This window comes from Perognathus longimembris, chromosome 13, assembly GCF_023159225.1.
Source record: "Perognathus longimembris pacificus isolate PPM17 chromosome 13, ASM2315922v1, whole genome shotgun sequence".
NCBI lineage: Eukaryota > Metazoa > Chordata > Mammalia > Rodentia > Heteromyidae > Perognathus > Perognathus longimembris.
Window position 1 is genome coordinate 8,783,331 of NC_063173.1, and position 16,229 is coordinate 8,799,559.

The window sequence follows — 16,229 nt, forward strand, 5'->3', positions numbered from 1 at the left end:
CCCACAGCAACCACCGCCAGGCAGCTTCTGAGGCGCCCCAGACATGAGAAATGGCAGCTGCCAGCTTCCAGAGTGTGACACTGGGGGAAAGATTTCAGCTCTGATGGGTAGATTTCCAAGCTTGTTTCTAAAAATGGCTCTTAATAGGTTTTCTGCCCATCTACCAGTCGACGCCTTTTCAAGTGTTAGCCTACACTATTCACTGTCTTTGTGACCTCAAGTGATTTTTTCCAGTCAAAACAAGTAACTACGGACTAGAAGAGGCCAAAAATAGAAATGAGATAAAGAAAGGAGAAGGTGACACGAGGGATAAGCCTTTGGTCAAACCGTTTGTGGACTGACTATCTGAGATCACAATACCACAAGGAAAAATAGAAGCCTGCAAAGAAGACGGGAGGAGGGGACAGTCATCAAAACTGAACACGGGGAGCTACGTCATCAGCAGGGGTTGATGCTGGCAATAGGACAATGATTAAGAGTAAAATGGGGTTTTGCATTTCTGTGGAGAGATTCAAAATGGTTCCTGCTGAAGTTAGTGGGGAGGCTGACTCAAGACACTATTTCAGATAGTAACAAGTGTTACCTTTCAAAGGCAGAGGGTGGAGGAGACACATGAAGCCAGATCCCCCGTTCTGGGGTCCCTTTCTAGACAGGAAGAACATCAGTTCCTTTGGGCTTTTCAAATTGTGTCTGTAAAATGGCAGTGAATGGCTACGATACTATTTGTCCAGAGATAAATGGTAGGATAAGAGGACCTCTTAGTCTTTCAGGCAAATGCTTATCCTGAGCTCTGAGATGAGCATTTAAAATAGCACATGCAGGTATTTATCATTTCTACAGAGCAGGGTGCATGGGGACTCTGTTAACGTGCCCTGTTTAATCTGATATGAGCTGGGTAAATGGTCTCAGCCAGACCTAATTTAGCTGAATTTGAAGTACCATGTTAACATCTAATGCTAATTAGATAATTGCTGACATTCTCTTACCGTGCTGCCCGGCTGTCATAATCTCCTAAGACTAGGGGTGTTTTAGTGATGATGGGGAGAGAGGGACGAATAAAAAGCTCACTATCTAGGTAAAATTGGATTTGTTTTACAAGTAGTTTTAAAAATGATTAAACTGAGCTAGGAGCTGGGCACAGGACCTGGTTGAGATCTGAGGATCATGGTTCAAATTCATCCTGGGCAGGAAAGCTGAATAAACTTCCAGAAACATCAGAAGTGTAGCTTTGGGATCCAGAGGTAGAGCACTAGCCCTGAGCACAAAATCTCAGGGACAGTGCCCAGGCCTTGAGTTCAAGCCCCAGAACCAGCACAAAAATGTGCTAGAGTAAGAGGCATGGCTCAGATGGTAGAGTGCCAGCCAATGCGGGAAAGCAAGCATCGGCTAACAAGTTTGAGTACTGGCCTCAGACAAAAAAATGTGCTAACAACCATGTTCATTGCAGCATTATTTACCATAGCTAAGATATGGAACCAACCCAGATGCCCCTCAATAGAAGAATGGATCCAGAAAGTGTGGTATATACACACAATGGAATTCTATGTTTCCATCGGAAAGAATGACATGGCCCCATTCATAAGGAAATGGAAAGACTTAGAAAAAATCATATTAAGTGAAGTAAGTAACAATTTTGTAACAATTTGTAACAATTAGTATAAGGTCTAGTATAGTCCTAGCAAAGGATCAGAATAGCTCAATAGCTGTGTATGTATGACCATATAACATTGACAGAGCTGGTATTGGAATTGTGTTAGTCTATTTTTTATAACTAAGTAACTTGAAGCTGAATAACTTCATGAAGAGTTTTATTTTGGCTCCTGGCTCTCTGGTTGAAGGTCAAGAGGTTACAAGTGGCGACATCCTTCTTGCTTTCAGAGTCTAAGGATACCACAGAGTAACAGTCAGGGAATGCCGATATGGTTGTCTGCGGGTCTTCTGGTCTCTCTCCCTTTTTAGAAAGTCAGCAGTATGCAATCTTGGGTCTCTACTCGGATAACCACCTTGAATCCTAATCACTTCTCAGAGGCCGTACCTTTAAATGTCATAGTCAGGCTGAGTTACCAGTCTCTTAATACCTCCCAAAGGGGATTCGATTTTGACATATGAGCCACTGGAGAAGGCCCTCTTAGCACATCCAAGTGCGACCAGGAGCACGGGCTTCCGGTGGTGTGCTTGCTGCTGGTCACAGCAGCACAGCTGAGTGTGTGTGCTCTGGCTACTTTCTTCACCCTCCCAAAGCCTTTAACCTTTTGGTATTTATAATCCATCCAAATTTAATGTCTTCAAAACAGCCCCAGGATAAGAATAACTAATCTCATCAGAAAGACGCCGTAATAGTAATGAAATGCTTCAGAACACACGCTCCTCTCAAAAGAAATAGATTCCCCAAATTTCCATGGCCCCTATCAAATATTTTTCTTGGATCTTGAAATCACCCAAGTCCTGTGAGAAAAATAAGTTTTTCACTGTTTCAGAAGAGACGGCAATCTATCAGAAAAAATGACATTGTCCCATTTGTAAGGAAATGGAAGGACTTGGAAAAAATTATACTAAGTGAAGTGAGCCAGACCCAAAGAAACATGGACTCTATGGTCTCCCTTACTGGGAATAATTAGTACAGGTTTAGGCAAGTCACAGCAGAGGATCACAGAGCCCAATAGCTATACCCTTATGAACACATAAGATGATGCTAAGTGAAATGAACTCCATGTTATGGAGACAATTGTTATATCACAGTTGTAAATACTTTCAAGGTCCCATGTGTATCTGTAGCTTCTATTATTGATGATGTTCTTGTATCACCTTCCTGTGGTTGTACCTACACTATCTCTGTAATCTTATTTGAGTATATTGGAAACCGTGTATACTGATATTGGAACTAGGAAATTGAAAGGGAATACCAAAATTGAGAGACACAGGGTAAAAAAAGACAAACAACTACAAAAGCAATACTTGCAAAACTGTTTGGTGTAAGTGAACTGAACACCTCAGGGGGGGAAATGGTAAGGGGGAGGGGGGAGGGGGGTATGAGGGACAAGGTAACAAACAGTACAAGAAATGTATCCAATGCCTAAAGTATGAAACTGTAACCTCTCTGTACATCAGTTTGATAAAATAAAAATTTGAAGAAAAAAAACAAAAACAAAAACAAAAAAAAAGAAGAGACGGTAAATGGGAGCACACGTATGATCTCTCTTTGCTGTAGTGGGTTCTGCTCTGCTGTGGCAGAGGAAATGTAATTCATGTAACTCGTGCTTATTGAGCGTATGCCACGAGGAGGGTAGCAGCCTGCTGCCCAAGACAGTCTCCAGGATGTAGAGATGACACAATGTCCAGACTAATGCACATGCCATGACACCAGACTTAGAGCAGAGCCATGATTACCGACACGTGCTAAATGCCGAGAGCACGATGAGCAAGTAGCTCCCGTGGGGCAGCATGGAGGAAAGCAGTGTAGCGCAGCTGACCCTAAAGAGGCAGAGTCCCGATGTGTGCTGAAGCTTTTAATTTAGTTTAATTTCATTGTAAGGTTGACGTACAGAGGGCATAGTTTTGATAAATCGTCTGGCGAGCATGCTGCTCCCTCCAGCTTTGAGTACCATACAATCAACAAAAAGAATAACATCAATGACCAAATCTTCTTTTTTTTGGGGGGGGGGCCTCCCCATCGGGGAATCGAAAACCACTCTCCCGCATGACAGGCGGGGATACTCACCACTACACTAATGAGGAAAAGACCAGATCTTAATACAAGAGATACTCTATTTGTCAAACCAGAGATTTTTTTAAAAGCACTTAGCTCTGTGAAGATGAAGCCCTCTCTAGGATAATATTGCACATTTTCTGTGCATTCAACCGTAAAAGTAATGCCTGGTTAATCTCTCTCACGGTGTGACTTAAAACAACTTCTCTGTTCTCCATGTAGATTTGCCCACTCCAACTCTTCCATTCCACGCTTCTTTAACACTTGCACATATGCTTTTTATTACACCAACCCACCGAATTGAAGCTTCCTCTTTATTCATTGGTTTTCCTCTGCACCTGTCTCACACGGCAAATTCCTCACAGGCAGAAAATGAAGCATTTCATTCCCCACAAGGACTCCTCTGCCTAAGCTGTAGCAAGAAATCAACACGTGTCTATTGGCAACTTTAATACATAAGCAAGTGAGTCAGAGCAATTATACACGCTTAGACCATGTGGAGAAGGTGTCTAGCAATCTTTAAACTTCCCGTCAAGCTAGTGTGGTGGCACATGCCTGTAATCTCAGTTCCTAAGGAAGTAGAGGCAGGTGAATCAAAAGTTCAAGAGCAGTCCTAGGAAAGGTAGTGAGAAACAAAATCAAGTTCTCTCCAACTACAAGACTTGCTGAACCTAACAGCTAGTGGAAGCAATAACAATTTAGAACAGGAGCCGGAATGGTCCAGTTGCTATGGAGGCTACAGCACATCAGACATAGTTCAGCAGTTCCATGTCGCTGGAGCCTTGTACCCCGGAAGTGTACTGCATGTTGGTGCAGCACACCGGGTGTGAGTGTGGACCCAGATGGGCTGGGCATGAGACTCAGCTTTGCCACCATCTGCTGCATGTCCACGAATAAGGGGACTAACCTCATGCCCATGTTTTCTCATCGGTAACACGTGTTTACCTCAAAGGGATGTGGTATTGAAATAAATTGGTTAGTATATAGGAATTGCTTAGAACCATCCCTGGCACATTCTATAGTACAAAACACGCTAGCTGTTGCCAGGGGTCAGTGCCTCATGCCTATAATTTTCCTACTTAAGACAGAGAAGGTCATGGCTCAAGGCTACCCTTGACCCCTTTTCAGTGGAGGGCTGGGTGCAGTGGTGCATGCCTGTTACCCTAACCATGGTGGGAAGTTTAAACTACGTAGCTCTCAGCCTAGGCATGTGCCTAGGCAAGAAGTGAGACCAGCGCCTTTGTGAGATTCCACCATGGCGTACCGTGGCCAGGGCCAAAAGGAGCAGAAGGTGATGGTGCAGCCCATCAACCTCATCTTCAGATGCCTGCAGAATAGATCGCGGATTCAGGTGTGGCTCTCTGAGCGAGTGAATGTGCGGATAGAGGGCTGGGTCACTGGTTTGGATGACTACATGAACCTGTGTTAGATGATGCAGAAGAAATTCATTCTAAAACCAAGTCAAGCAAACAGCCGGGTCGGATCATGCTAAAAGGAGATATTACTCTACTACAAAGTGTCTCCAACTAGAAACCATCAGTGAAGTGAGAAGTTGTCAAGAATCTTATACAGTTGCTTTTTGTTTTTGTTTTTTGATTTCTGGGGTGTTTTTTTTAAGTGTTCTTTGCTGGGAATTTAAGAAAACATCCATTCTTATTGTTTGATGAGCCCTCTTGTTAAGATGTTTGCACAATTCTGATGACCTTGTGTTATCATCAGGTGACAATAAATGCCTTGGGATTGTTTTTATTTTTAAAAAAAAAGAAGAAGAAGAAGAAGAAGTGAGACCAGGGCTGGAGGCATGACTCAGTGGGAAGATCACCTGTTTGGCAAGAGCAGGGTCAGGGTCTCTAGTTCAAAACCCTAGTAACACACACACACACACACACACACACACACACACACACACACACACACACTGAGAGAGAGAGAGAGAGAGACAAAGAGAGAGGAGAGAGCTACCTATGATAATTACGTGTTTTCCCTCGATAACATTACCAAAGGAAACTCAGTATAATGGGAGTCTGAGTTGGAATCCCAACACTTCTTTCAAGACCAGGAGGGGATGTAGACCCCTCCACTGGAGTCTGGCCCCACTGTAACTTGATGGCCACATCTGGCTGGGAATATAAAATAGCCCCACCACTCAGAAGCGATACCCATTTGTGGAAATATGAACTCTCTCCTTTTGTTTTCCAAAAGATCTAGCAAAACAAAGCCCAGCGCTCAGCTGGCCTGCTCTCTCGAGACTCCCACGCTGTCGCGGCGTGTGTTATAGCACATTGGGCTGGGCTGCCCGCAGCACACTACTAAACAATACAGATGGAGACAAGATTCTTTTAAAAATTAAATGATCGAGTTGCTGATCATTCAACTGAACCTCCTCTAGCGCTTCTAGTTTCCAGTAACCACCTCTAAAAGCCAGAGCAGTTTTCATTTTCTTTGACTCAAGTTCCGATCATTCCATCCAAAGCCCTCTCCTCAAGTGACTGGGTATATTTCACTCATGACTCTGTCCTTTAGGGAAAAGCTGTGTTTTAACCAGGCTGCCTGGCAACCTTGTGGGTACAAAATGAATGCATGCTTTTAGCCACTGACCTTGACACCCTCGATGGTAGGATATCCGTCAGATTTTCATCTCACAATCATAGAGCATCTTTTGTGCTCTGATTCAGAAAGGCACCCAGACCCCAAAGGTTCTCAGTGTGCTCTTTGCACATCAAAGCGAAGGTTTTGAAGCCAACTGGAATCTATGTCTTTGCAAACCAAAGGGCTGCATGTTACTGTTCCTCAGCAAGGGCCGTGCAAATCCAAAGACCTCTCACTACAAGACTGGAGTTTGGAAAGAAGGGGGCAGATAATAAAGTCAAGCTTTGGAGAAATGACAAAGACACAAAGCAAAACAAATCTATAACCCCCAGCCTACAAGACTCAAAGCTAACCAAAAGAGACTGGAAATAACAGACAGGATGAAGATGAGTCTGAAAAAAAGTATTCAGAAAAACTCTATATAGAACTGAGACCTAGACCGACTTCAGATCCCAACTGGCCCGGGCTGGAGCCAGGCCACACGTACCACGTAACACGTAACTCTGGCTGGTATTTGCCTTGAAGCTCTGCCACTTATGCAATCTAGATATCACTGTTTACAACTGTTTTTAAAACTGGTATCAGGTCCTTATGTTAACATTCTGTTATAATGTGAATGTAAACTTACTGCCTCTAGAAGGTGACTAATTTTAAAAGGTTGAAATAATGTTTTAAAAAAATTCTACCCAGAGTTTACAGATGGGTCAGCTTCTAAAAATTGATCTGAATGTTATTTGGCTCTACAAACTTGAAAACTCAATGGAAGATTAAAGAAAATTATATGAAGAGGGAATATATCTCCCATCATTTCACTTCCCCAATACAATCATTTTTACTTTTGTGCCAGTCCTGAGGCTTGACAAATGTCCCTGAACATATATGCTCATGGCTAGAGCTCTACCACTTGAGCCAGAGCTCCATGTCTGGCTTTGGATGTTTAATTGGAGATGAGAGCGTCATGGCTTCTTCTGCCTGGGCTGGATTTGAACTGTGAGCCACAGATCTCTGCCTCTTAAGTAGCTGGGATTACAGGTATGAGCTACCAGGGTATAATCTGAACATAATCATTTTTATACATTTCCTTCCAAGCCATATTGCAGAGGTATTTATATATATATATGTATGTTTTTTGAGAAAAAAGAACTATTTCTGAGCTTGGAGCTTGAACTCAGGGCCGGGTACTGTTTGTGAACTTTTTTCTCAACGTTACTTTTTTACTTCTGGTTTTGAACTCTGATCCCCAGATCTCAGCCTCCTGAGTAGTTGAGATTACAGATGTGAGCCACTGCTGTCCAGCTGAAGGTTGTATCTTTACAGCAATACTCATAGGCATAGATTCCATTTACTATTTACATAGTTCACATTCTTTGAAGAATAGTTCAATTATGCCTGAGAAAACACTTTCTGAGGATCAATGTCAGGTTCCAGCAGCAGCAAATCTCTTTCCAGACTCCTGGCTTCCATGTCACTTTTGCTTGGCTTGAAGGCCCTCCGGGGTAAGCTTCCCTGCCATGGTTTTCTGTCTCGTCAGGACTCCTGCAAGACAGGGACCCGAAGGTGGGCAGAGTGGCAGTGGAGACTCCGAGGAGTCAGAATGGACGGTGGGGTTTCTTCTCAGTGGTGAGGAAAACGAGAAGTCATGACAAAAGGGAGACGCTAACCACTCATGGCTAACAAGAGCAGTGCAAGAACTCTAGGTAGAGTCTTTACATGGAGCATTTGGGAAGAGCCAGGTTGTCGGTATGGTTGCAACAGTGAGCGAGGTAGATAAGGATCAAAGGATGAGCTCAAAGAGAGCCAATGCATGTAGGAAATGGTAAATCATCTGACTTTGGAAGATTCTGAGCAGCTGAGTGGCATGTTTTTTGTAAGTTAAATATTCACAAACATAAGCCAACTTTCTGAAGTCCTCTTCACAACCATCACACAGCATTTGTTTACCATAGAAACATGAAATAATTTCTTGCTCTCGTGTTGGGGATAAACGTGAGGAGCGAAGGTTGTAGGCAAGGAGATGGGTTGGAAGGATGCCGCCGTTGTCCAGCGAGATGCTGGGGGCCCAAAACAAGGCAGAGCCTGTGGTGGGGGTCAGACTCCAGGTTGTCTGGAGATAAAGGATTTTTCTGGTGGATTCAACATGGGGTCCGCATTAGTTACTTTTGTGCCACTGTGATAAAATACCTGATGTAAGCAAATTAAAAGAGAAAAGGTTTAATTTGACTAATGACTTCCGGGGGTTGAATCCATGCATGCTTAGCCCCATATGCAGAATATCATTTCTGAGTAGTATAACCGAGTAGAGAAAATGGAATACAGGGAGAAGCGAGAGCAATAGATAGTCCCAAAGATGCACCCCCAATGACCCACTTTCCCTTACTGCACAAGGGACTCATTTCTAGAGTAAAGTTCTGCCTCTGGAACTAATGTTGAGTCATTAATCCATTGCTTCTTTTTCAATCACATTGGGAGCAAAAGTTTTGGGAAGCGCATGTCATATCTGTTGTAGGGGCAGAAAACAGCATCATCAACCATCTCAACCACCTTCCAACTCTTCATAAAACCCAGAAGACATTTCCTGTATGGTGGATAAGTGAAGTCTGTGATGACAGATTCCCTTCACTTAAAAGGAGCCAATATCAAATTCTAAAATGGGCACAAATATGTACTGCATTCAAAGACAAATCATAACCAGGCACCAGCGGCTCAAGCCTCTAATCCTAGCTACTCAGGAAAGTGAGATCCCAAGGGTTATGGTTCATAGGTTCATAGACCAATCTGGGCAAAAATGTCTGAGAGATGCCATTGTCAAAATAACTAGCAAAAAGTAGGGCTGGAGGCATGACTCAAGTGTTAAGGCACCAGAAAAACAAGCAAGCCAAGCAAGTTTAAACTCCAGGACGAGAAAGAAAAAAATGATCAACCCTAGCAGGGTGGAGTTCACTGAACCACCACTGAATGCAGAAAGGACTCAGCTGAAGCCCGAGAAGTCTCAGCTACGGAGCCAGCACTGTTCTGGTCACTAAGCCTCACGTTTCCACGGATGGAAGTGTATCAGGTCCTGGCAGGAAGGATGCCCCTACTGGGCCTTGCCATGTCTGAGGGCCCACTTCACATTGGTTTACAATCACAGTGCTTTGGCTAAGTACTCCTCTCAGTCGTTATCTCCCTGAATGCCAAATTCAAGATACTGAGAAGGAAAACGGGGCGGGGGGCGGGGGGAATGTGATCAAGAGAAGGGTCAGTGAAATGTTATGGCAAAAGTCATATCATTGGCTAAAAGAGGAAGGCTGATCACTATAGGAGATAACATACACTTTGGTGAAATGATTGCAGGATTAGGGTTGACGAGGTGTACCTCCACCAAACTGGCCATTTGTAGGCATTTACCTAGGCAAAGAGCATGTTGGGTTATACAGGAGTGATATTGATCAAGTTGAGAGCAGAGGAACCCTGCTTGAGCAAATGTTTATTGCATGTGGCAGGTCAAGCTGAGAGAACACCACTCCGAACAAGTCAGCCTTTGTCCTCCATTTGCTATCAGTGCAGAGTAGAGTGGTGTGCTCGGTGCCAAAATGGAAAAGAAAAAAACAGAGCAACAAAAAGAGCAATATTACAAATGCCAGAGAGTCCAGTCTAGTTCGAGCAGTACAAATTAAGACACATTTCCTGAGAAAATGGGGTTGATAGTTGCCTATTTAAGGAAGTAAAACATGATGGATTCAAAGACGCCTTTGTTAACGCAATCGACATGGACAATGGAACAAGGCTATTATTAATATTGGAGAAAAAGACAGAATATTAGTTCCAAAGAGAAAAGGGAAGAGCTAGAAGAATTGATGAATTTGTATCCTTAGGAAAATCAAGAACCTTGGAGGAAACTTGGAATCATCTAGTATTAGTTCTGTCATCAATGACTAAATTGGCCACAGCCAGGATGGCCTGAAATCACAGTGAAATGAAATTTTGGAGGTGAGATGGGTGAGTGGGTGCCCACTTCCCAATGAAAAGCTCCATGGGATCTCGTGTGTGTGTGCGCATGAGAGAGAGAGAGAGAGAGAGAGAAAGAGAGAGAGAGACAGACAGACAGACAGACAGAGACAGAGAGACAGAGAGACAGAAGAGACGGAGACAGAGAGCTTAATTGGAGATAAGAGTCTCGCAGAGTTTCTTGCCTGGGATGGCTTCACACTGCGATCCTGCTGTCTGAGCACCTGGGATGACAGATGTGAGCCACCAGCACCCGGCTGGATTTCTTGATCCTTTGAAGCTTTTTCTCCTAATCCTAATGATGCGGGCTGTGAACACGCTGCACTTTTCCTGGAGAGCAGGGCTGCCTCTGTGATCCACATAGCAGTGCTACAGCAGGGCCTGAGAAGCCATGAAATGCACCAAGGACCACCTAGGCCTGGCAGCACAGAGCAGCAGCAATGCTTGCCCTGTTGCCCTAATGATGGCTCAGCGAATTCTACCTCCCGATCAGACTCTATCATCAAGCTCCAACTCTCATCTGTCAAAAATCAAACAGAAATCCAGAGGATAAATCCCAACAGTTTGATGTTAATTCTACATCCTTCAGGAACTGTCCTGCTACAGGACCATGCCAGTTACAGGTACACAGAACTTAGTCCCTGCCCTGGAAGAGCACCTTTTATACCAGAGAATAAATTCTACCACAGACTGGCCACTAATCACAGTACCAAAGACCCTTTCAAAGCTGCCCTGCGCTTCTGTGTCCTCAGTGCCAAGTATATCATCCTGGCTAACCCAGCACAAGCCTCCTGTCTGGCTAGGGAAAGCTTAAAGCCTCAAGACTTCCTGGGAGTCTGTCTGAATGCTGTTGGCTAGAGCCCGGCAAGCAGGGCATCCACACAGTCCCCTAGCACAGATGCTTCTTCATTGCTTTCTTCTCTTTCTGTTGCTCAAAAAGCCATCAGTTGATGTCAAAAAGGGTGCCAGAAAGGAATCTGTATCCTAGACTGTGTCTTCACTTCAGACCAGAGTCAACAACTTTAGAGATGCATAGAAATGTTGTGTAGCATCATGAAAAGGTCAGGCCACATTGAAGGATGGATAATTGTCCATTGACCTTACTTAGGAGGAAAAAATTCACATCACAGACAAGAGTGCTTTTAGAAAAAAGAATGTGGTTTAAAATAAAATCATTTCAACATTGAGAATCCAGAGGAGCCCTGTTTCATTGCTGGTGGGAATGGAAACTAGTACAACCACTCTGGAAGGCAGTCTGGAGATACCTCAAAAAATAAACACAGAACTAATCTATGATCCAGTGATACCATTCCTTGGCATCTACCTAGAGCATTACAAGTCAGAAAAGACAGTAAAGAGAGGTTAGAGATAGAGATTACAGTAAAGACACTTGTACATCCATATTCATTGCTGCACTATTCACAAAAGCTAAGTTATTGAAATAGCTCAGACCCTACAATGGATGAGTATATCAGGAAACGTGGTATGGTGCATGTAGATTTTACTCATTCATTAAAAAGAATAACATTATGTCATTTACCGGGAAATGGATGGCCTAGAAAAAATCATGTTATGTGAAGAAAGGCAGGCTCAGAGAGACAAATGGTACATTTTTCTCTCATATGTGGAAGGTAGATCTAAAATACGACTATGTATGATTATATATATATATACGTACACACACATATATACATATATATGCATACATTTACACACAAAGTGACTAAAGGAGAGTATACTTAGGGGAAGAGTCCAAAGGTGTAACTCCTCCAAACAACTAATGTTAATCATACTAATTTACTGTTTATCTATATGAAAATCAGAAAGTGGAAACATGTTTTGGGGGGGGGTGGCACAGGAATGGAGGGAGGGAGGAAGGGTGAGCAAATGCAGCCATTCAATTCAATGTACTTTATATGAAAAATGAACCATGTAACGAGGGTAGGAATGGGAGGGGAAGATGAAGATGAAGGAAGGGGTGACATGGACCAAGAAGTACTATACACATAATCTGACTTCTGGAATTGTTACCCCTTTATACAACTGCTTAAAATAATAAAAAAGTAAAATAAAGAGCATTTGACATCTCTCTTAAAAAGAAAAAAAAAACTACTCACAAAGCAATACATGCTGGTTGGTAATATGCCTGCCCATACTCCTAAAGACGGTTTTGTTATAATGATGCAGCCCACCTTAGAATCTGATTATTTTGCTTTGTGGCATCAATCCCTCCTCTTTCTATGACAACATCCAGGCTTACTATGGGAAAACCATATCCCTTCACACAAAGCCAGTTCTCTGGGGTATAGGAAAAGGTCTGTGTGATAGGGAGTTTTAATTAATTCTGTAGAAAACAATCACAATACTTAGCCCTATACAAATGTTCCCATTTGTTAAAAAAAAATCTTTTCTTTCATAACTTGTTCCATTTGGATTTCACAGTGCCCTGTATGACTATCTTTACTGTGTAGCAATCACTTATTTCGTTAGCACTTAATAGAGTTTAAAATATGGTTTCCGATTCCATGATGTTTGTCAGAGTGGTGAATGTCTAAGTCAGCGGAGCCTCTGTGAGGCTCGCTGAGATTCCAGTCCCTGGGAGAGGCTGGGGGGAGCTAGGCCTCACCCCTCTGTCTCTTCATTCCATGGCTCCCAACCTAACTGTCTCACCCAAATGCACTGACTCCATCCCCAGAAACAAATATGCTGCTTTTAGGTTAATCTCGATTCACTTTAGAGACCTAGATTCCGAGGGCAGAGCTAGAACTTGCCGATAACTGGGTGGCAGCCTTAGGAAAGTTCCTTCTGTCTCCTTTTCTGTGAAAGGAGATGGTTGAGCTGGCATCTCGAATGCCCTTTCGTGGTTTAAAATTTTGCATTAAGAAAAAAAAAATCACACCTGTACTGAGTCTTGAACTCTAGGCCTACCCTCTTGCCTGACTTTTGCACTCAAGGCTGGCTTTCTATCACTAGAGCCACACCCCACTTCCAGCTTCTTGCTGGCTAACTGGAGAGATGAGTCCCCTAGATTTGTCTTCCCAGGCTAGCTTTGAACCCCAATCCTCTGATCTCAGCCTTGAGAGTAGCTATATTATAGGCATGAACCACTAGCGTCTGTCTAGATTCAATACTTTCAGTACAAAACAAAGTCTATCAACCTAGACTTTTCTGTACCAACTGTCACGTGGGTATTTTTCCCAAGATAATCATCTCAACCTCAGCTTATGGTTTTCCTTACTGGTGGCAGATACTGCGCCTGTGTTTTCTTGTTCAGTTTTTTTTTAAACATGAACTCCCACTGACATCACAGAGGTTTAATCAACCATGCAGAGTCAGCAGGGTCAGTATCCAGGAAGAGCACGCGCCACCCCACTCGGGTGACGGTAGGAATCTGTCCCTTTGGCTGAAGGTACCTAACTCTGTCGTGCGTGGTCCCTTTCCCCCCTGCAGAAAACCGCATGACATCCAGCTGGGGTAAGGCGAAACCAGCTCCCCCTGGCAAAGCACCCACAGGCCAGGGCCCTTCCTGCGGGCCCCGGATCCCCGCGGTTACCTTGTTGATGGGTGGGGTCCTGATGACTTCAAACCCGCGCTTCTTCAGCAGCACCAGCTGCGTGGGCTGGACCGCGGAGTGGCAGGCTCGGGCCGGCCCGGGGGGCGCCCAGGGCGGGAGGGCGCTGCTGGCTCTGCGGGGCAGAGGAGCCCGCCTGGCGCCGGTGCCCAGCACGGTGCCCATGGTCCTGGCGCAGACCTGGCACCAGGGAGAGATCAGCGTCAGGGCAGCCTCGGACCCCGCCACGATCCGTGGGCCAGCCGGCAGTGCAGCAGGTCTGATCGGAAGGCCCCGGCAGAGCCCTGGGGGACCCCCCCCTCCCCCAGTGATCACCTGCCGGGGGGCTGTGCTGGCAGGGGCCAGGGTCCCCAAGCAAGCAAGGCCACAGAGCCCATCCGCTCTCCACCCACTATCCCACCTGGTGGCCGGCTTCGGTTCCCTCCTCCCCAGCTCACCCGTGGGGACCCAGGAAACGGGGCGACAACGGTCCCGCTGGGGGGCTGGCAGGTGAGACAAGGCCCCCGGGGTCCGTTATTTCTCTGCCGCCATGGCCGAGGCCGCGCGGCCCAGCTCGCGGGGCTGCTGCGTTCTGGAAAGGCCGGTTCCATGGGCGCCTCAAGTTGTCCTTGGGGACAGGCCAAGCGCCCTCGGCCCCAGGACTCCCAGGCTCGCCCTCCCCAGGCTCGGGGTAGGCAGGACTGAGCCTAGAACTCCCGGCCCCCAGGGCTCCCTGCTGCCCTGCGCGGGCCCAGCAAGCGCACCAGCTACGGGTGGCTCGAAAGAAATCCCTCTCAATACATTACTAGCACTGAACACCCAGTGTCTGGGTCACCCTAGAGCCTTGCCAGAGCTCAGGAGACATAGCACATTTCCATCGTTGCAGGAAGTTGCATTGGACACGTGTGGTCCAGGGTGGGGCGTTCCATACTGGGAACCCCAGGGGTCCCGCCGTGGGGGGCAAGGCCGGATGGAGGCCACACAGCTATCAGGAGATTCGGTTTTAAATCAAACATTTAGGGTGTGTATGTGTGTGTGTGTGTGTGTGTGTGTGTGTGTGTGTGTGTGTGTGTGTGTGTGTGTGTGTAGAAAAACTACGTCTTTTTCTGTTCCCCTATATTGGGGTTTGCCCCCCCCCCATGCTTGCTACTGGGCAGGTACTCTACCTTTAAGCAACGCATTCAGCTCTCCCTGAAAATGAGTTTTAGTATGTCTATGTAAGGGCTGAAAAAAAGGAGGTTACGTGAAAAATTCATAACTTTTCCAGCTAATTTTATTGCTTAAAATTTTTATTCATAACTTTTCATATTTTATGCTCATAAATTACCCCCAAGTAACCCTTTAGTTGGTATGGTTGCTAGTAATATTTGCAAATACTTTAACTGTATTTTTATTTTTTTATTTTTTTTAAGTTTTTATTATAAAACTGATGTACAGAGAGGTTACAGTTTCATACTTTAGGCATTGGATACATTTCTTGTACTGTTTGTTACCTTGTCCCTCATACCCCCCTCCCCCCTCCCCCTTTCCCCCCCTGAGGTGTTCAGTTCACTTACACCAAACAGTTTTGCAAGTATTGCTTTTGTTGTTTAACTGTATTTTTAACAACAAAGGAAATTGGTGAAACGTATTGATCTCCCTCTCCTCTGTATCGTCACTGCTGCGCACACATACCAGCATACTGGGATTGTGCCGGGCAGGTTCTTCCACCTCTGACATCTTAGAATTCTTCCTCCAGGTTCCCCAGAACAATAGCACGTCTCCCTCCTCCATGACCCCCCCCCCCCAATGGTGCCATTTATCTTCTTGAGCTTTATTTGTGTGTGTATGAGTGTGTGTTTGTGTGTGCACACATGTGCATGCAAGCACATTACTGGGGTTTGAACTCAAGGCTGGCACTTTACCACATGAGTCACGGCTCTACTCCCTGCTTCGCTTTGGTTGGATAATTGGAGATAAGAGTCACAGGGACTTTTCTGCTTGGTCTGGCTTTGAACTGCAACCTTTAGATCTCAGCCTCCTGAGTAGACAGAATTACAGGTGTGAGTCACCAGCATGTGCTTTTTTTTTTGAGCCTTAAAGGAGTTCATAGAAGTAATCAGCTTTGAATTCAGACAGTGGGGACACTCCCAGAGACCAGCTTGTGTGACCTGGAGCCTTCTCTGTGGCCTCTTAAGACCTCACATTCTCTCTGATAAAAACGGAGAGCCCAATATTACCTCAAACATTGGTTTGACTTTTACTATTTAAAACACATTTGTCCAGTGTCAGGCATTCTTCTATGTGCTTTGTAAAAACAGATGGTTCTAAAGTGAAAGGTAATATCAAAATCAAGAGACAAAGGATAAAAAGACAAACGACTCCAAAAGCAATACTTGCAAAACGGTTTGGTGTAAA

The 16,229-nt window shown here is 44.9% G+C and overlaps 1 protein-coding gene and 1 pseudogene across 1 annotated transcript in view; one reads left to right on the forward strand and one right to left on the reverse strand.

Annotated features, from left to right (window-relative positions):
- Me3 (malic enzyme 3) overlaps positions 1 to 14,018 on the reverse strand; it is a 167,385-nt gene extending 153,367 nt beyond the window's left edge. Inside the window, exon 1 of the mRNA XM_048360363.1 lies at positions 13,836 to 14,018. Within this exon, the coding sequence (XP_048216320.1) occupies positions 13,836 to 14,018 (183 nt within the window). The remainder of the gene's footprint in view (positions 1 to 13,835) is intronic.
- LOC125361762 lies at positions 4,949 to 5,457 on the forward strand (annotated as a pseudogene).
- Positions 14,019 to 16,229: the final 2,211 nt, after the last annotated feature.